Raw genomic sequence first — 21,785 nt, 5'->3', positions numbered from 1 at the left:
GTGAGAAAGCTTAGAGTGGGGGCTGCTCAGTGACAGGATGTGTCTTGCTGAAAAACGGGTACATGGATGATCTAATCCATGCCCCAGAGGCGAAGGGAGAGTGGTCTGGATGGCAACCAGGTAGAATGCAACAGAGTTTGGTCCCAACCAGTAGGCACGGGGCAGTGGCAGGGTAGTCAGGAGATGTACAGAGTCATCAAAAATGGAACAAGAGGGAAAATGTGTCTCCAAGTCTTTGGGGAGCATGAGAGACAAGGAAGCTGCATTCTATCCTCAAGCACAAGAGTGGGGAACTGAACACGGAAGTCACAGTTGCTCCCTGTTGACATCTGGCCAGTACACAGCAAGCCCCATGCTGGTGTCTGTTGATATTACAGTCAACACAATAATACAAAGTGAAATGCCAAGAGCAGGAAATGAAAAAGACAATGGAAGGGTTTCTGTAGCTACGCAGATGGCTGATGTCAACCCAACCTTCTTCCCTTTCCAGATCATTGAGCCCAATCTTGCAGAAGGAAGTGAGATCATTGCCAGCATCCCAATTAAGTGTTCTGTGAATGCAGTGCATTCCAAATACAACATCAGCCCCTCCTCCATCATCAACTTTGGGGCTTTGATCTGCGGCACTCGCAAGAGTACCACCTTCACCATAGAAAACCAAGGCATTATTGACTTCAAGTACGCCCTCTACAGGCTGACAGGGGAAAGCCACATGCACCAGAAGAAAATGTAAGACAAGTATTCACTTAACTCAGGCCATTCCAGTACCACCTTTGGGTATAAACCGAGGAGTGGGATAACTGGGTCAAATGGTGGGTCCATTCCAAGTTTTCTGAGGACAATAGCACCTTTCTTTACAGTAATTTCCAGTGTTCTTATGAATAAGTGTGATTACTACATAGTTTCCTTAAAATTGTCCATGAGTTTGGTCAGTGCATACCAAGCTAACTATGCCACTCTGCTATCCTCTTGGGCAAAGAAACACCACCCTACATGCCTAGGAGGAAAGACCTTACAATGCCACCCCCAAACCTGAGAGTGCACTCTTCCTCCTCATTCAGAGCTGGCCACGGTCGACACACAAGAACCCGGGAAAGTGAGAGTTTCTTCAAGACTGGCGCTTCCAAAACAGCCAAGTTCTCAGACTCACTTCAAAAAGATGTGACCCTCACAAACCAGGTAAGTGACCTTCCTTATCCACAGAAGCCCAGGTAAGGCCTTCTTTCAACCAGTTCTTGCCACAGAACACCTGCCTAAGAGAATGGGATTTGAATCCACCACGGCAGGAATATTAAGTTTTAAAATCTCACTTTCATCTTAAGCAATGGTGGACAGCCTTTCCTTTGGATATCCTCTTTTGCTTTAAAGGCTTTGTTGGCTTGCCGGTGTCTTAAACTTACTCTAACTTTTCTTATGTAGTTTAATCGAGAATCATTTGTTTACAAGAAATGGAAGCCTGGAAAGAAGTGCTTCTCTGCCTCGATGGGGAAGCCCAGCACACAGCACAGGTTCAAGGCAGGGACCAAGTCAGGCCAACAGCAGCCTCCACGTATCACAGTGCAGTCCCACCTCTCCAAACCAGGGGCCTCATCCCTACAGACACCCTGTGTGAAGAGCACCCACCAAAGGAGTCCCGTGTGCCAGCCTGCCCCGCTCCCAGGCTGAGGGACCCCAAAAGCATTCTGCTCTAGGTCTTATACCCCTGGAGAAACTTGGATCTCTGAGCTAACACATTGCAGGACACCCTCTTCTAGGAGGATTGAGGACCAAGCCAGGCTGTCCCAGACAGCTTCTCCTTATCTTAGGGCACTGCAGTCTCAGCACATTCTACAGTCATCCTGAGAGCCATGACAGGGCAGGGGAGAGCTGGGCACCCCAAAGTCATCCAGGGACTCCTCCTCAACTAACATCCCCCCTTTTGTGAGCCCTAATTCTATGCCAGATGCTATGCTGTTTGCTTCAAACATATTCTTTTCACCTCAACCTACAGTGATCCCTGAGGGATAGAGGGAGTTTTGCCCCATTTCATACATCCATAAACTGAAAAACAGAGAAGTCACTTGTCCAAAGTCAAATAGTTAATACATAGCAAGGCTGGGGTTCTGACCCAGGTGTATCTGACTCAAACCTCCTAAGCTTAACCCCTGCTCCATTCCGTACCCCTCTGCTTTGAGACCCCTGCCCAGAGAAGTGTTATATGACGTGGATGCTCTGCTTCATTAAGCCTTTGCTTCGGGCATGGCTGGTCAGGAGGAATGTGCAGAGGAGAAAGCACTGGGAGCCTGTCCATGAGGAGCCCCTGGCCCTCCATTCCTCCACGAGGAGAGGGGTGGGGGTCAAGCAGTGACCGCAGGGAGAGACGAGGCCTTCCACCCCTCCTGACTCTGGTGGAAGGCCTCAGGCTCTGTCCCCCACTCTGCCTCTGTCCCTCCCACCTTGTCCAGCAGGCCCGCTTCTCTCATGGCATGTTCACCGTGTACCCGGGGTACGGCTCCGTTCCTCCCGGAGGGCAGCAGGTCATCACCGTTGATTGCGTGGCTGACCCCGTGGGAAGGTGCGAGGAGTTCATAGCCATCGATATCACTGACCGAGACCCTCGAGAATATCCGGGTGGCATTCCTTACACGCTGCTTGCCGAAGCATGTATGCCAGGTACTGCCACTTAGATTGGACAGCCCCTCCCTCTTCAGGAAAATTCCTTTAAGATGTCCAGCAGATGAGGCAGGGCCACCTTCTTTAGGACCTCAGCACTTCCTCTAGGAAGTCATACTGTCTGTCCCTTAAAGCCTCACATGTGTGCATAGATGGGAGAGGACGTATGCTTCAGCTCTTGCCTCCCCGAGTCTAGCCCCGGATTCTCAAGTAAGTATCCTTATCTGAGAATCATGGTGACGAAGGGTGACTCCTGGGAACACAAGTGCCACTCTGCTTGGGCCACTCCCTCCCTGCATGTGACACATGCCCAGAGAATAATGCTAAAATTCCAACCCAGCAAGAGCTCAGAGTAAGCACAGAGAGAACTGAGAGAATTCCTCTTTGCTGGAGTCTTAAGCCCAAGTGGCCCAAGTGCCTCCTTCTTCCCAGGCCCACCCCAGCCCTCGGTCTCACCCTTCCTTGCCATTGGCAGGAAAAGGCTGATCAAGATGTAGCGACCAGCAAGGACAGAACAAAAGAGGAAGAGGTGGTAGAATTTGTCCCATCACTCAGCCCCTTGTGTAGATTTCCCTACATCTCCTCTGCGACTTGCCTTTGTCAGAACCAGAACATCCAGACATGACAGAGAGGCAGGAATCTGCACCCAGGCATCATCTAACAGTCTTCCTCCCTTCCCCAGCCTTTGTGACAGACAACAGTGCTTTGATATTTGAAGAGCACCAGATCTGTACCAGCCCCAACCTATACCACATCCTGCAGACCATAGAGAGCGGGGGACTGTTTGTGGAGGATGAGAACAAGTTCATTTTTTGCAATGTCCTGGTGGGCCATCAGGCCAAAGCTCGGTTCAAGATCAGCAACCTGGGAAAGATCGCCTGTGATGTCAACATTGTAGTTAAGCCCATCTCCAATAAGGTAAAGGGCTCCAAAGGCCTAGCCCACCATGTTGGCAGAAGTCAGGGAAAGGGCTCTGGGAAGCTCCTGCTCTAGAGCCTCTGTATCTGGATGGCTCTAAGCCCTGCTGGAAGTTCTCTGAGGTCACAGGGTCACCTCTCCTTGGCCAAGGGCCATACTTTTGTCCCAGCAGGTGTGTGTCCCCTTGGCACCTCTGGGATAAACTGAGATACACTAATGAGCAGTTCATTCATCCATCAAACTCGCACTGTGTGCCTGAGACAGACAGAGCATTAAGGGAGTCCAAGCTTGAGATCGGTCTGCCTCAAACTGCATGTTCTCCTGGTCAGAGAGATTTGGAGTGTGTCAGTTCTTAAGGATAAGGTGAAGTGGCAAACGTTTACTGAGCCCCCTGCCCCCAGCGCCTTGTGACAGCAACTATATTGAAAGATTTACACCTATTGCCTCATTTCACCCTCACCGTGACTCTTCCAGACTTTGTGTTATTATCCCTTATTTGGTTAGGGAAACTGAGGCTCAGAAAAGCTAAATTATCCCCCTGGGTTCCAGGGCCTAGAAATGCACAGCTAGACTTAAAGTCCAGCTTTACCCTTGTTCAAGCAAATAATAATTGCCCATCTCAGGGTCTGTTAGACTCTAAACTGCCTGCTCTCTCTAAGGTGGAGTGTACTGAGTTCCTTTCCCTCACAGAGGAACAAAAAATCTAGGACAGCAGGCATGAAGAAGGACTTAAGCGAAGGGTTTCTGCCACCAATGGTTTCTAATCATGTGTACTGCAAATACTGCCTAGTCTTAGGCTACCTCAGTTCTCTGCTCAAAAGTGGACTATGAGCCCAAGTGGTCCTCATGCCCTAGAATTAGCATTGTTTGTGGCTAATGGGGGTGCGGACGTCTCCAAGGGGTCTCTACTTAGCACCTCATAGATAGTGTGCATTCCCAGAGGACTCCCTGACCCGAGAGGGAGAGTCAGGAAGTCCATCTAATCTTCTTTATGACTTCCCTCAGGCACTGGTGACATCCAGCCTTTATTCTCCAATCTTAGTTGTAATCCTAAGGGGCAGCTTTCTCCTTATCTGTTCTTAAACTGTACAAGCCTGGTTTCTATCCAGAGACCGTAACAGGGGATTTGCAGGAGGAGGAGACCGTTCTCCTCCTCCCCAGTGTGCAAATCTGAAGGGAATCCCCACAAAGGCCAAAGACACCTTAATGTCCTCAGCTTAAGAATAAGGGGTAGTTCCCACCTACTTCCCATGAGAATGAAAAATTGGTTCAAAGCCATGCCAGAAGTTCCCACAGCCCCCAAACACCACCAGAGGTTGAGAACAGATGAAATGCTGTGCGGGGTTGCTCTAGCCAAGACCCTTGGGGTTACAAGGAGCAGAACCCCACACAAGTTAACCCAAATAATGCAAGATTTACAGCAATGAACCCAAGAACATGTCATAGAGCCATAACTCATTGGGACTGGAACTAGCCTTCAGAAGACCAGCAGATACTCCATCCATCTTTTAAAGGCCACTTGTCTCTCAGGTTGTTTCTGTTGCTCCTTTCTATAGTCTGGTTTCCTCATCCTGTATGTGGTTCCAGCTCAGTAGCCACCAACAACAATCTTGAGGCATCTTGATGTAGGTGACAGAGGGTAGGGTGATGGAAGAACATCTGCTTGACTGACTTGGTTCATTTATTTGAGTCAAAACTCGAATGCAACTAGATATTGCTTAGGAGAGGATCCCAATGTCTAGGTGGCTCCTTCCAGGGCCCATGACTCTGTAGGCAATGGAGCTTTGCTAGCACCGAGCTTTGATGAGGGGGAGTGCACAGCAAGGCGGGAGACATGAGCAGCAAGCCCCAATGTAAATGCAGAGCAGCCAACACACTCTGGCCTCTACTCCCCCTCACCAGGTCACCGCACGCATCACCGACATCTTTGAAGTGGAACCCAACAAGATGTGCGTTGCCAGTCGCTCACATGCCTTTGCCACAGTGTTCTTCACCCCACAGACCATGCAGACCTACCAGTGCATCTTTGAGGCTACCTTGGATGGCTTGCCCAGGTACGGCTCCCAGGTCCCTTCCTGCAGCAGACCTGTAGCCCACATGCTCTGTGAAGTGTCATTCTTGCCAGGCCTGAATGCCAGCCCTTGATCTTCCTGTTTCCTGCAGCCATCTGGCGAGGAACCGAGGCCTCGTGTTTGATGTTGTTGGCGAGGGAACCCTCCCACGAGTGACCGTTGTGCGGCCAGTTCTCTACAACCAATATGGAAACCCCTTGCTCCTCTTTAAGAGGCTGCTGCTGGGGCATTCAGAGAAACTGCCTCTCATCCTCAAGAACAATGGCACCATCGCTGCCCAGGTAATACTTGAGGGTGAAGTGAGGGGTGGAAAGGGGAAGAGTCATTCAGAAGTTAGACTTTAGACATTGGGGTCTCTGCCATCTGCTTCTCTGACAGTCCCCAAGCATTAACCTGTGTGTGAGACATGGGGCATACAGAGGGGAATCTGCCATGTTCTCTGCCCTCTTGGGACATAGGAAATCAAATGACACAGGACACTAATAACTACTGGGTTAGGTAGTACATGATGATGTCCACCAAGTTGAAGAGGTGGGATTAGGCACATCCTTATTGTCTTCTTTATGTTCTCATTTTTTCTGTAATGAATATTACATTTGTAATGAGAAAAAAAAAACAAGAAAGGAAACTTTATTAGGGCTTTAAAGGGCTTCGGGGATATTTTTAGGAATTGAACCAGAGATGCTTTACCACTGAACTATCTCCTCATCTTTTTATTTTCTATTTTGAGACAGGGTCTCTCTGAAGTTGCTCAGGCTTGACTTGAACTTGTGATCCTCCTGCTTCAGCCTTCCTAGCTATTGGGATTAGAGATGTGTGCCACCCCAGTCAGTTTCTTTCACTTTTAATGGAATTTTTAATGACTATGTAATTTTGGCTTAGTCATTGTCTTCTTTCATCAACACATTCTGATTTCTGTTGTTTGTGCTGAAAAGGTCAACCAAGAGTTGAAAATGTTCTTTTAAGGCAACTCTCTCCAACTGCCTTTAACATTTTCACTTTTCATTTGTTTTCTACAGTTCCACTATGATATGTCCAGCTATGAGTTTATTTTTTAAATCTTTTTTAGATGTTGATGAACCTTTATTTTATTCATTTATTTATATGTGGTGCTGAGAATCAAACCCAATGCCTCACACATGCTAGGCAAGTGCTCTACCACTGAGCCACAACCCCAGTCCAATGAGTTTCTTTTCATTTAACCTTTCTTTTAATTCACCAGGCTTCTTGATTCTGTGACTTGTTATCAAATTAACTTGGGAAACTTCCATTGTTTCTATTCCATTCTCTCCCATCACTCCTTCTGGGATGCGAGTTAAATGCATTGAGGACCTTCTTGCTCTATCTGCCATGTCTCTCATCCTTATAGAATTTTGCATTCATTTTTCTCCAGGCTTCATTCTGCATGATTTCTTTTGATCTGTTGCTATTTGTTGAATATGTAAAGGTTTGGGCCAGGGTGGTGGTAAAGGAGGTGCTATAGACCTAGCCTAGTCAGGGGTCCTCAGGTCATTGGGGATATCCTCAAAAAGGACTGTGAGACCCTTCCAGTCCTCCCTCTCTCTCTCTCTCCCTCCCTCTCTCTCTCTCTCTCCCCCACCTTCTCTCTCTCTCTCCCCCACCTTCTCTCTCTCTCCCCCATCTTCTCTCTCTCTCCCTCCCCCATCTTCTCTCTCTCTCCCATCCTCCCTCCCTCCCTCTCTCTCCTTTCTGACTTGTGATATAACTGCCTGCTCTGACATGCTCTCTGATCATGATGTGCTACCCCTCTCCACAGGCCCAAATAAATGTGGCCATCTAATCTTGGACTTGAGCCTTCAGAACTATGAGTCAAAATAAACCTCTCTTCATTTCACAAGAAATGAAGGGTATTATATTATAGTGATGGAAAGATGACTAGCACATCTATCTTCAGTTCATTAACTCTCCCTTGAGCTATTTCAATTCTTCTGTTAAACTTTTACAAGTTCTTTAATGATCATATATTCCAGCTCTAGAATTTCTATTGGGGGGTTTTCCAATCTGTATAATCAACTGTTATGATTTCCAGTTTCATGCTGAAATTGTCAGACTTGGCTTTTATTTCTTGAATATAGTAACTATAGCCATTTTACAGTCTGTATGTGATACTTCCAAAATTCAAAGTCCCTATGCAGGTTTCTTGATCTGCTATTTCTGCTCAATCTTGCCCATATTGTCCTGTCTCATATACCTGGTTATCTTTTGAATGGAAATGTTTGGTATTATATTTATTAAATTATTTTAAAATAACTAGACTTAAGAACGGTGTTCTGTTCTTTTTCTTCAGAAATGAATTTTATTTGCTTTTGCCTAGTAGTTGGGGGCACTAAAAATTCAAGATCACCTAAAACTAGTTTTAGGACTTGAGATTTTTTTTGTTTGCCTAGAGAACTCAGAGCAGGATTGCTATTGTTAGGAGAATTGGCTTATACCCAGCTCACCTTTAATCATATGGTGATGACCTTTGAAGTCCCAGCCCAAAGAAAAAACCCCAACCTTTCACAGACTTTGGACCTTTGCCCTCTTTGCAAAGACCAAGAGACTGTCAAAAGTGCAGATAAGTGCCCCCACCCATCTACCCCTTCCAGATTGACAGATGCCTCAGGTCAAAAACAGCACAGGGAGTTGAGCAGACCATTCTGGATTCTCATTCTGCCCCAGGTCTTCATCTGGTTTCTCTTCATTGTCTTCTTAGCTCTCTGATGCTTTCAATTTTTTTATATTTAGTCTAGGATTTTTTAATTGTCTTGAGTTTAGTCTACCAAGTTTGCCATTATCCTGCATTGTTTCCATTATTGCGGGTTCTTAAAAAGATAGCATCTAGTTCAGGGTATTCCTGCCCACCTACTCCCTGTTTCTGTAATTATTTGTAACAACTTTTGTTTATTAATCTCACAGAAAAACTTTGGGAAGAATCTCTACTTTTTCAGAGTAGACTCTCCACCAAGAGCAACATTCAGGATTCCCACCCGTGTATTCCAGCCTTTTATGTCAATATTTTTCCATACAATTCCTCCACATACTTTCTTGGTAATTTATTTCTGAACAGAGAACCTCTCATCTCAGAAGCTTCCCAGATCATGTCACTATGTCTTCCTTCTACATGCCACATTTTTTCGTAGCACTCAGTCTTGCTTATGATGGTGTCCATATTACTGTCTTCTAAAAATGTCACTGATTTCTCATACCCAAAATCAGACATGTGACTTTTATCTTATTTTGCTTCCACTAGGCTGGAAACTACTTATTTTCCCAGAGTAGGTCAGGGCCCCACCTTGTCTTCCTCTGGCACGATGCACACCATGACTCTAGGCAACAAAAGCATAGTGCCTTAGAGGTGCTGGCTTCTAGGAATTCACATTCGTACAGGCCCTCACAGACTTCTGAGTGTTCGTTTCCATTTTATCAGTCTAGTACAGACCTTACAACTGCCTCTCCCTGGAACACCAGTGTGAGCAATGCCATTTTGTTACCATCTAGCCATTGTGATCTAAAGGTCACCTATACTCTCTGGTCCCCCAGTTCCTCACTTACACAATAAGGTCTGACCTGTCTGAATTTATTGTGTTCCCTGGGGCCTAACACTGATTATATCTATTAATAAGAAACTCAAAAAAGCGAATATGGCACCTTTTGCTGTCCTGCCCATCCACAGCACAGTATCACGCCTCAGATTCAAAACTCGTGAGCAGCCTTCTTATAAGTTCAACACTCAACCCTGCCTTCCTCCTTCCAGCTGCATGTGGACCTGCGGGACCAGCTAGGAGTCTTCTCCCTAAAAGGGAGGCCCAACACCTCCTTCATCTACATCACAGAGGAAAACAAACCAAATGAAAAGGGTAAGTGGGGTCCCGTGCCTCTGGAGGGCAATGGATTTCAGTGGCAGGGTTGTTGCGGACTTCTTAGGACCCAGCCAGAATTGGATGCCCAGTCTTGTCACCAAGAGCCTCCAGCCAAAGTTCATTCCCAGCATAGGGTTGCTTCCAGGGTCTTTATGGGTACATATTTCCCTGAACAGATTCTAAATTTTATTTTCTTTCTTCTCTTTGCAGCAAAAAAACCCCACACAGCCTCCCTGGTTGTTTCTCCTGGAGAGACAGCTGAATTTGACGTCTTTTTCCACTCCCAGAAGGCTGGGAGAATGACTGGCATCATCCACTTGTCAGTGATCAACAACCAATATGAGGAGACCCTCATCCACATGGTGGGAGAAGGCTATGAGGATGACATCACCTTGGACAACATCCACGGGCTGGTGCCTTCCCCTGGCCAGGTGGCCTCGCCTGTCTCGGAGGTCTTAGAGATGGCCGAGGACAATGCCATGGAAGACTTGGTGGCAGGTGGGAACATCAACAGTGAGGTGTTGAGAATTATGGACTTGGTCATTTTAAATGAGAGTGACATTTAAACAACAGATTGAGGATTTAGGAATGAATCTCCTCTTCATTACCATGTGTTCTTTCGTGCCTAGCTCAGTCATTTCCTCTGCCTTTCCTGTATTCATATTCAGTCAGTGATCCTTTACCAAGCATCAGTGTGCTCATGCTGGGCACCATAATGAGTCCGAGTATTGCCAAGATCAGTAAGAAAGTTTCCAGCTTTTAGAGAACTGATAGTTTGATATTCGAATTCTGGTTCAGCCATAAGTGAACAAATGCCTCCTTGCAGTTTTCCGTTTGTCTTTCGGCTGGCTTGTGTTGGCACTGTCTGTTTCATCTGAAACATGAATCCTGGAGGTTTGCGCCACCTCTAGAACATTATTTTCCACAGCCTCACTCCTCAGTGAGTGACCCGAGAACCTACAGCATCAGTATCACTAGAAATGGGATTTTCAGGCCCACCCTGACCTACTTAATCAGAATCTGCATTTTAACCAGATCCCCAGAGGATTTATTAGTATGTTAGTATGTTAAAGTTTCAGGCCACTCTGAAGTCTCTCAAGTACTGAACCTTCCAGTTAGTGGCCATATTCTTTGGAGCAGGGAAAAAATGACCTCATGATAATTACCAAAAAGCATTTGTTCAGCACTCTCATTATGTGGTTGAAGGTTGTAGAATGAGTTATAGGCACAGTTTCAATGTTTTCCCAGGAGCTTAATTATTCCTGGAATGTACAATTAGGGAGTCTATACAATATATATTGAAATTGGCACTCCATACGTATTTGGTCTTTCACCTCTCTTTGAAACTACATAGTGGCCTCTCAGGGGTCAAACAGGAGCCAGCAGCAAACCCAAGTTCAGAAATTAAATTTCAGACCAATTGTAGGGTTGCCAGATTTAATATATCAGAATATAGGAGCTCCCAATAAATTTAAATATCAGATAAATAATAGTTTTTAGCATAAGCATGCCCTAAAATATTGCATAGGACATGTTAATCTTAGCAATTACTCATTGTTTATCTATAATTCAAATTTAACTGGGTCTCCCTATTTTACATGGCAATCTAACCCTGAATTGTATTGTCTCACCAAAGAAATGGAGTTGGAGACCTATGTTTTCTCCTATACCAGTTGAGGTGAGGGCCAATGCATGTGGGTGAATGGATGGGTAGATAAATGGACGGACAGATGGACAGATGGATGGATGGATAGATGGATAGATTCCCCTGGAAGAGGGGATCTTGCTACCCAGAGATTCCCAGTTTCTCAAATATAATTATCCAAGGAGGAAAGAGTTGCCTGAGAGAGTGACACAGTCTGTCAGGCCCTGCCTGCAACAGGAAACCAGCCTCTAGGGAGGACTCACTGCTTTCTGCTTCTAACCCCTAGCTGCACTGATGGACCACATCCAGTTTGGAGACTGTCACATTGGAAACAGCTATAACGTGAGCTTCACGATCACTAATCACAGCCAAGTGAATGTGATACGGTTCGAATGGCCCCTCTTAGCTACAATATCTTTCTCCCCACAGGTAAGTGAAAGCAATTCATTGTGTTTGGGACTACCTTAGGTCTAAACCAACCCCAGTCTGATGATCAGCCCATTTCCATGGATACATGGAATGGGATGGAGGTATCTCAAGCTGGGAGAGTGCTCACTAGCCATCCTACACTCAGACCTGGTCCCATAGGACACTCTGTGTTCACATCCACCATGGCACCATGGTCTAAAAAGGAGAAGAGCAGAGATGCAGTCTAACAAGACTGTTGCTAAAGACGAAGAATCTGTGGAGGCTTGAAAGGATTGATACGGGTCACAGCCTTTCCTTCTCATCCCACATTGTGGACTACATCCCCATATGTGTGTTCTGTAGCACATTAGTCCCTCAGAAGTGGTTCATCAAAAGCTAAGTGGGTCCTGTGGACAACTGAGATTTAGAAAATATTGCAAGTTAATCTGTCTCTTAAAGATTCCTAGAGTCCTTCAGGAATAAAGTTAACCTAGTTAACTTTACTTTTCTTGGAATTTTTAAAATTCTTTTAGTATCTTACAGTGCACATTTTGTGAAATGTTAACCCAGGCTCAACATTGAATGAGACTCAGGACAGTACTGTCGCAGGTTCTTGCCTCTGGCCAGCAGTTGCTTTTCAGAGACAGTTCACTCCTCAGTTCCAAGGTGACGGGGACACCCAGGTGTATGCACTGCAACCTCTGAGTCTGCTCAAGCCTAGAACTCTAGGAGGATACAGCTGGAGGGTTGGGGACTCATCCTTATCCCCTTTAAATCTTTGAGTGCTATCAGGAATAAGCTTTATTTCCTGGAGGAACATAAAATTTAATTAAATCCTCCTAACAGATTCCAGCCCCAGCATGGCCCCATTTAGAGGCCTGAATAGTAGCCTCTGTAAACTGAGTGCATACTATGTTCCAGTCCCAGCTCCAAGACCCTGGTTAATTTACCTAATCGTCACCATAATGCTATAAGGCAAATGCTACTATCATCTGCATATGACTTATGAGGAAATGGACACAGTATAATCTAATATGAAGCATTATCTGTGTTACCAATGGGTTAGTTAAAGAAGGCAGAGATAATCTAACTGTCCATTTATGTACACACACACACACACACACACACACACACACACACACACACAGGCACACATACATTCCTGTGGAAATACTAAGCCTGTTCCCTTCACTTTCCAGAAGTGGGAGAATGTTTTACTTGTCAGAAACATAAAACTGGCACATACGTGGAAATATACCTGGTATATATGTGGTATATATGTGTGTGCTTGTATATGATAATTCATAATGTATTTTGTTTTAGATCACATTGGATTTCCCTTGTAAATAGTATAGTTCAGCAATCCAGTTTCTTGGTCTCAGGACTTCTTTATATTATTAAATATTATTGAGAACCCTCAAAAGAATTTTTGTTTATTGGATTATAGCTATCATTATTTACCATATTATAAATTAAAACTGAGAATATTTTGGGAAAAGTATTTTTTCATTTTAAAATATAATAATAAACCTACTACATGTTAATATAAATACCATATTTTACGAAAGTATTTATATTTTCAAAAAATTAAGTGGGAAGGGTGGCATTATTTTACATTTTTATAAATCTTTCTAAACTCTGGCTTAATAAAAGTCATGTGGATTCTCCTACCTGCTTTTACATTCAATCTAATGTAATATTATATGCAGTCTTTAGAAAGTTCCATCATTCGCTCGTGAGAAAACGAGAGTGAAAAAGTCAAAGAACATCTTTGTGTTATGATGAAGTGATTACCACATGGACTCCCTGAAAAGGTCTTGGGGATCCCCCGGGTCACTAGACCACATTCTGACAACTGCTAGCATACTGAATTCATCACTCTATATTTATATGGATCATATTGATTGAAAGTATAAGGTGGTTTGCTTGTAGCATTTGAAGCCACGCTCCCTGGGTTTAAACCCAACTCTCCATTACTAATGACCTTTAGCGATTTGCAAGTTTCATCACCTGTAAAAAAGGAGTAATGGCTATACCTCTCCTGGGGCTATTGTGAAGTCTGGTAGAAGAGCCTGTGCAAGAGTTTACAATAGCACTGGAAGCAAGTAACGGTTGGATAAATACTGGTTGCTTTGTTATTGTGATTACATTTCTAAGCACCTTTTGTACCTATTTAAGTCAATCTACCTATACAGATTTGGATGATGTATTTTTTTTTTTAGTTATAGATGGACATAATAACTTTATTTTATTTATATATTCTAAGTGGTGCTAAGGATCAAACCCATATACTAGACAAGTGCTCTACCTGGAGCCACAATCCTTGCCCTGGATGATTCATTTTTGCCAAGTCTTGTGATTCTCTACCCCTTCTCTAGAATCTCACCACAAGGTATCAAGAGTCCTCAAGTTTGAGTTCCCCCAAAACACTAATGCCATGCTCTTCCCTAGATGGGCCACCTCCATCCTGGCTGTACCAAGGACATAGTGGTGACCATGAAATCAGATGTGCCCATCCACCTGAAAAAGATGGGGGTCAAGTGCAAGCTTTCTAGGATCATGTTTCAGCTACCTGCAGAGCAGGTCCCTGACTGGGATGACCGCATGCGCACTGTCAAGTGGGTGGACGCATCGAGAAACACTCCTGGAACTTTGACTACAAAGCGAAAGGTGAGCAGGGACATCAAGCTCAGATCTGACCTGGCCTGCCTGCTGTTCTCCAGCTCAGTGTCCCATCATTTCCTTCTTTCATGGAAAGAGAGAAGTTTCCCATTCTACTTGACCTTGATTTCAGGAGACAGTCTGCACTCCCACACACCCGCCTGCCATCCATACTGCACACACCACACATCTTCACCGGTAGAGATACAGCTTAAGTCTTGGCAAGTGAGGAAGTTCACCCATCTTTTTCTTCTTCAAAAATTGCTTCCTTTTTTCCATCAGGTGCCCAGAATTAAGGTAGTCATAATCTCCCCCTCATGGAGGATCTCATCTTTGGTCTATGCATGCCCCTCTTTCATTTATTCTCAGCTATTTTTTTCAATAATGTCCTTAAGAAATGAGCACTTACCCAATGAAGGAAGTAGAACCCAACTACCTGTGTGGTCCCAGTCATCCTCCCTCTCTGCTTCCCTCCCAGAGGTAATCACTGTCTTGAATCTTGTCTGGTTCAGTTGTAGTTTTTAACTTTCTATTTTTTTAAAGGTTATTGATGTGATCATCTGTATTTTTGTATATGGCTCTAGTATATCCATTTCACTGTTACATAAAATCCCATTATTATTTATCTATTCTTTTGAAAATTATTTGGAATATTGCTATTACGGTTAGTGTTTCTGTGCGCATTAATGTTCATGTCCTGTGTTTGTTCACTTGCATGAGTTTCTATTTCTAGAAATGGAATTAAGTCATAGGGTACGTGAATGGTAAAATTTCCAGGATAATCTCCAAATGTCTTCTAAAGTACCCATTTATATTCTTACAACAAAGAGGTCTTAAGGAGCCACATCTTCTCCAACACTTGGCATTAACTGACATTTTTATGTTTATCGTTTGAATGGGTGGGAAATGGAAATATACTAGTTATGGGTCTAACTTGCATTCCTCTAGTCACTAATAAGACTGAGTATTTATTTGTCCACGTGATTATTGACCATGCAAGTTCTCTTACATGAATGCCTTCTCACGCCTTTCACCCCTTTTCAATTATGATGCTTGTCCTTTGTATGAACTGTTTTATTTTTAATAAACTCACCTATATATATCATTTGTCTGCAAATATCCTCACCAAATTTATAGCTTAATCTTTATTTTATCTTTTGATGAACAAAAATGTTCTTAATTTTGAGTCAAATGTATGAGTCTTGTATATTACTTGTGTCTTATTTTTAATAACCCTTCCTTCCCAGAAAGATATTACCCCCTCCCTCCCTCCCTCCCACGTGCTCGCTCGCTCTCTCTCTCCCTCCCTCTTTCCCTCCTTTCCCCCACCACGCCCACCTCTCGTGTGTGTGCACACACATATGTGCTTACATTTAAAATTCTTTGGCACACCTGGATTTACATATGATTTGAGGCAAGGATCCAATTTCATAATCTGGATAACAGTCTCATCAGTTCCTTTTTTTTTTTTAATCTAGTGATCTCCCAGGATTCTGTTGACATCTAAAACATATTATGCCCACATCATCTCAGGACTCTCTGTATAATTCCTCTGTCACTTTGTCTATCCCTGTGCCAGTTTACACTGCCTAAATTTCTGTATCTTCATAATCAGCCTCTATCTGTAGAAAAGTTCTGAAATGTTTGAAAACCCCTGATGGAAACTTGATTGGGATCAAAGCACCACTTTAAGTCAGTTCAGGAAAAACTGACAATTTTATATTAACTTGTCCTTTCCATTAACAAGGTATATTTCTCTATAGGTTTTTTTAAACATTTTTTACTGTTCAGTTCTTTCTAATAATAAGGCTCTTCAGGTTTTCAAGACTTGTTTTACTATTTTTTTGATATTAATAGGATTCTTCAAGATTTTTATTTGTTTTTGCATTGATTTTATTAAATCATTTTTCTAGAAATTTACCATCCAACTATGTTTTCATTTATAATTTCATGGAATTATTGACAATATTTCCTGATCATTTTTAAATATGTAAGACTGGTAATGATACCCTTTTTTATTTCTTTTTTTTTTAATTGTAAATAAATGGGGTACAACTTATTTCTCTGGTTGTACATGAAGTAGAAGCGTACCATTTGTGTAATCATACATTTACATAGGGTAGTGATGTTTGATTCATTCTGTTATTCTGTTCTGCTCTTTGTTTTTTTTTTTCATTATTTATTTTTTTATTTATTTTGATTCATTGTACACAATTAAGGTTCAACTATTGTTTCTCTGGTTGTACACGAAGTAGAGTTATACCATTTGTGTAATCATACATGTTCATAGGGTAATGAAGTTTGACTCATTCTGTTATTTTTCCTTCTCCCTACCCCCGCCCCACCCCTCTTTTTCCTCTATACAATCCATCCTTCCTCCATTCTTGCCTCCCTCCCACCCCGCTGTTATGTATCATCATTGGCTTATTGGAGAAATCATTTGGCCCCTGGTTTTTTGGGATTGGCTTATCTCATTTACCATGATATTCTCCAACTACAACGATTTACCTGCAAATGCCATAATTTTATTCTTCTTTATGGCTGAGTAGTATTCCATTGTGTATATATACCACAGTTTCTTTATCCATTCAATTGAAGGGCATCTAGGTTGATTCCACAATCTAGCTATTGTGAATTGAGCAGGTAAGAACGTTAATGTGACTGCATCACTGTAGTATGCTGATTTTAAGTCCTTTGGGCATAGGCCAAGGAGTGGAATAGCTGGGTCAAATGATGGTTCCATGCCAAGTTTTCTAAGGAATCTCCACACTGCTTTCCAGAGTGGCTGCACTAATTTGCAACTCCACCAGCAATGTGTGAGTGTGCCTTTTTCCCCACATCCTTGCCAACACCTATTGTTGTTTGCGTTCTTGTTAATAGCATTCTAATTGGGGTGAGATGGAATCTTAGGGTAGTTTTGATTTGCATTTCTCTTATTACTAGAGATGTTGAACATTTTTTTCATATATCTATTGATTACTTGTAGATCTTCTTCTGTGAAGTGTCTGCTCATTTCCTTAGCCCATTTATTGATTGGGTTATTTGTATTCTTGGTGTAAAGTTTTTATTTATAGATTCTGGAGATTAGTGCTCTATCTGAAATATGTGTTGCAAAGATTTTCTCCCACTCTGTAGGCTCTCTCTTCACAATGTTGATAGTTTCCTTTGCTGAGAAAAAGCTTTTTAGGTTTTTGTTGATTTCTGCTTTTATTTCTTGTGCTTTGGGAGTCATGTTAAGGAAGACTGGTCCTAGGCCAACATGATGAAGATTTGGACCTACTTTTTCTTCTATAAGGTACAGGGCCTCTTGTCAGATTCCAAGGTCCTTGATCCATTTTAAGTTGAGTTTTGTGCAGGGTGAGAGATAGGGGTTTAGTTTAATTTTGCTGCATATGGATTTCCAGTTTTCCCAGCACCATTTGTTAAAGAGGCTATCTTTTCTCCATTGTTTGTTTTTGGCACCTTTGTCTAGTATGAGAAAACTGTATTTATGTGGGTTTGTCTCTGTGTCCTCCATTCTGTACCACTGATCTACCTGTGTTCGGGTCTCTGTGATCCTCTTTCTTCTACCTTCTTTGGAATCCATTTGATAAACTCATTCCCCTACACTCCGATGTTTTTAGTAATTCCTTGTTTTTCAGTTTCTTCCTTTTTTATTCTACAATTCTTTGTAGGTGCACCTTATCATTTACTCTGGAACCTGAGTTTGTGGATTGATGTTGATTGGTGTGAGTAGAATCCAGTGCTGTGCTATCCTCCCATTATTCCTGCAGGTCAGCTGGCTTTGAATCACTGAGGACACAGCTGCCTTTTGTTACAGGTGATAGAGACGGATCCTGAGCCTGCCCACTCAGTGCTAGAAGAAAACTACAGAGAACTACAGATTCAGATCAGTGCCAATGTGAACTACGCTTCATACCAGTGCCAAACGAATGATGTGAACTTTAAGGATACACTGGTTTACCAGACCCGAGTGTTTGAGTGAGTCATCCAAAGCCTCATAACACCTCATAGAGAAAGCCTTTCATTCCATCATTCACTCATTTATTGTACATTTATGTAGCATCCGCAACAATTGATACCAGGCATCCTATCTGTAGTATGCACCAGAGTACTTTCCGAGGTCCAATGAAATGTTCAGACCCACAAAGCTGTTGACATTCACACTTAAAATCAAGATATAGATCAGAAAACAGTTTGCCAGAAAGGTGGCATCCAGCAATCCACTTCAGTGAGAATTGTCCTTACAGCAGTCTACACAGTCACCCTGGGTTCCTATGCTATTGACCCCTCAGGTGACAGCTCAGACAATATCCGCACTAGTAGGTCTGGGATTCATCCTAGTTTAGAAGCCCCATGCCCAACGGAGGCCAATTTTTCTCTTAGATTAGCTTCTAGGATCCCTGCAAGGAAGATGCCCAGTTCCAAAAATCTCTACACTCAGAGAACCCTGAAGCTATGGCTTCTTTCCAGTCATGGTTTCACCTAGTTCCTATGTGATTAGGCAAACAATGTTGCCTAATAGTACAGTCAATCTTTCTCTTTTATCAGGTTTCTAGGGGAGCAGAACTAGAAAGTTAGTTCAGGATCAAATTTGTCTTTGAGAAGGAGAAAAGATTATTTGAAATCTTCACCCACACTCAACTGCAGGGATCCAAGGACAGCATCAGCCCTGCCCTCCAAGAGCTCACAGTCCAGAGGTGGGGGTGGAAGAAGGCTAGAACCAGGTGAATTATCTTTTGCAGCATTGTGTCATGTGCATGTAGCAAAAGAGCACCCCAAGGCTCAAGAGACAGACAGAATGCCAGGAAGACTTCCCAGATAAGGTGGTGCCCAGCTGAATTTTGGAGGACAAACAGGAGATAGCCAGGTGAAGAAGAGAGAATAAAAGGTCTTCGAAGCAGAGAGATCAACATATACAAAGACAAAAATATAAACTTCTGATATTCCTACTGTGTAGAAATTAGCAACTAACTCATTCAACTCATTTTGCCTTAATTGCACTTTAAATGTCTTCTCAAATTATTATAGATCCCAAACATAGAAAGCAGGAGTATAATCACCTAATGGCCATTTCACCTAAAACAGAGATAACAAACAATGGCCCAGTGCCAATTTTTGTTTTAAAAAAAGTTTTACTGGCACACAACCATGCCCATGCATTTATATTTTGTCTACAGCTGCTTCTTCACTACCAAAGCAGAGCTGAGGGGTTGCCGCAGAGACCATGTGGCACACAGTGCAAGAAAATCTTACTACCAGGTCTTCTGTAAAAATAGTTGCCAACTCAACCTAAACCAAGGTCTCTTTTTGTGAAAAGTTCTCTGTGCCCCTGAGATTTCTCCACTGCATAAAAATTATCTTTAGGATAATAACCTGTGTCATGAATTCACATAATAAACACAGACCCTTGGGGTCAACTTGATTTCGAGCACACCTGCATGGTCTACTTGGGTTGAATAATGGAAGTCTAATTTTTGCACCCCACCCCAGACCTACCACTCCCATTCAAACTTCGACTCTTTTTTTTAACAGGAATCTTTTTTTTTTAACTTTATTTTATTTATTTATTTATTTTTCATGTGGTGCTGAAGATGGAACCCAGTGCCTCATATGTGCTAGGCAAGCCCTCAACCACTGAGCCACAACCCTGGCCCCAAACTCCTATTCTTATTAATTCCCTAAAACTAAGAAAAGCATGTGATTTTATTTCTCAGACACTATTGATTTATTATTTTTTTGTTTGTTTGGTTTTTTTCGGTTTTTTTGTTGTTGTTGTTGTTTTGGGTTTTTGTTTTGTTTTGTTTTGTTTTATTTTTGTGGTGCTGGGGATTGAACCCAGGGCCTTGTGCTTGCAAGGCAAGCACTCTACCCACTGAGCTACATCCCCAGCCCCGTTTTCTTGTATCAAAGTCTTCCAACAGTAACGGTGATCAAATCTAACACTGATTCCAGAAAAAAAGCTTCTGCTCTCCAGTTTTGTTTTAGAGCAGGGAAACTGAGGCAAGAAAAGTCTCTGCTGATTCAGAATTTGAATTCAAAACAACTGAAATTCAAATTTGTATCTCAGTCTGGGAAGGTGTCACAGGCAGGGGTCAAATGGCGTCTGCCCACAGGGACACCATTTCTAGTGGGAGATGATGGACAAAGGAGGGTGTGTGGAATTTGTTCCTGAGAGAGGTACTTCCTGTGAGGTAGGTCTTGTTTCCTCTCGTGGGAATTTTCATTACTATGATGGGTGCTGAGAGCTCATTGCATAGGGTGTTTACCAACAATGCAAAAATTTTTTAATTTCATTTTTTTGTTCTAATTAGTTGTACATGACTGTAGAACACATTTAAACATTTTCATCTTAAGGACCGAATGTTTGCATTTTTATTTTTAAGAGCTTTATTTTTACATGCTTTAGAAAGAAAGAAAACTAGTATATCAAATGCATGAGTTCAGGTAAATCGATTAAAACTTTCCTTTTAAAATAGTTTTTATTCTTTATCTTCATATTTTTTTTCTTTTTCATTAACATGTAATCCTGGTGCAGATACATGAGGTACAGTGTGGTTATTTCAGTACATGATACAATGTGGAACGATCAGATCAAGATAATTGACATTTCCATGTGTACGGAGACTCCAAATTCCCCTCTTCTAGTTCTTCATAAAATATCTACTAGGTCCTTGTGAACCAGTTACCCCACTGTGGTATAGAACACTAGAACATATTCCTCCTAGCTAACTGGGATTTTTGGTACCTATCATCCGACCTCTGACTTCCCCTCTACCTTTCCCAGCCTATAGTAATTACTATTTTACTGTCTTCTATTTTGAGCTGAGCTTTTTTTAGCTTCTGTTTATGAGAGAAGAGGACATTCAGTATTTGCCTGCGTTTGACTTCTATCACTTAACATATGTCCTCCAGTTCCATCCATTTTGCCACAAATGACGGGACAATGGAGCCCTCAAAACCTCAACCTGTGTGGAGATTCCTCAAAAACCTAAAAATAGATCCAGTTATCCCACTTCTAGGTATTTATCCAAAGGAAATGGAATCAGCATATTAAGGAGATACTTGTATTTCAATATTTATTCAGGTGCTCTTCACAGTAGCCTAGATATAGAATCAACCTAGGTGTCCACAAGCAGATGAATGGATAAAAGTAAACTGGCAAATATACACAATGGAGTATTATTCTACCATTAAAAGTATTAAGAAATAGAGTCTTTTGCTTTTAAGAAGCAGTGTAGATGATATGAAGGCAGAACAAAAATTATTTGCAGCATATTTCTGAAATCTGTCCCTTATCAATACACAGGTTCGACCTGGTTAATTCAGGACACGTGCAGCTTGAATTCAGCTGGACCTCAGAAGATACTGCAAAGGCTGTCAGCTTCATCATGCCAGGACAGCAAGGTAAACGTAATAACACGTCAAACCCGGGGCCTGATCTGAGTTACCAGTTAGTATAAAAGCCTGTGCACAGAGAAACCAGCACTATTCAGACAGCCTTTTAAGTAGCTAAGGAAAATCAGAGCAAACACCAAATGGTCCTGAGACACTGAAGAGCTGATC

The 21,785-nt window shown here is 42.6% G+C and overlaps 1 protein-coding gene across 8 annotated transcripts in view; it reads left to right on the top strand.

The window, feature by feature from the left end:
- Positions 1-21,785, top strand: part of HYDIN (HYDIN axonemal central pair apparatus protein) — a 427,212-nt gene that overhangs the window by 342,646 nt on the left and 62,781 nt on the right. For 7 of the 8 annotated variants that reach the window (XM_079117081.1, XM_079117074.1, XM_079117076.1 and 4 more), the window contains 12 exons: positions 491-729; positions 1,062-1,179; positions 2,445-2,652; positions 3,335-3,570; positions 5,473-5,624; positions 5,734-5,923; positions 9,400-9,502; positions 9,716-10,003; positions 11,437-11,579; positions 14,010-14,228; positions 18,040-18,200; positions 21,529-21,626. In XM_079117081.1, coding sequence (XP_078973207.1) covers positions 491-729; positions 1,062-1,179; positions 2,445-2,652; positions 3,335-3,570; positions 5,473-5,624; positions 5,734-5,923; positions 9,400-9,502; positions 9,716-10,003; positions 11,437-11,579; positions 14,010-14,228; positions 18,040-18,200; positions 21,529-21,626 — 2,155 coding nt within the window. The remainder of the gene's footprint in view (positions 1-490; positions 730-1,061; positions 1,180-2,444; positions 2,653-3,334; positions 3,571-5,472; positions 5,625-5,733; positions 5,924-9,399; positions 9,503-9,715; positions 10,004-11,436; positions 11,580-14,009; positions 14,229-18,039; positions 18,201-21,528; positions 21,627-21,785) is intronic. The other variant, XM_079117080.1, reaches the window with a different exon arrangement.

The sequence above is a fragment of the Sciurus vulgaris genome (assembly GCF_902686455.1).
Source record: "Sciurus vulgaris genome assembly, chromosome: 17".
NCBI lineage: Eukaryota > Metazoa > Chordata > Mammalia > Rodentia > Sciuridae > Sciurus > Sciurus vulgaris.
This window is presented reverse-complemented; position numbering and strand designations above follow the sequence as displayed.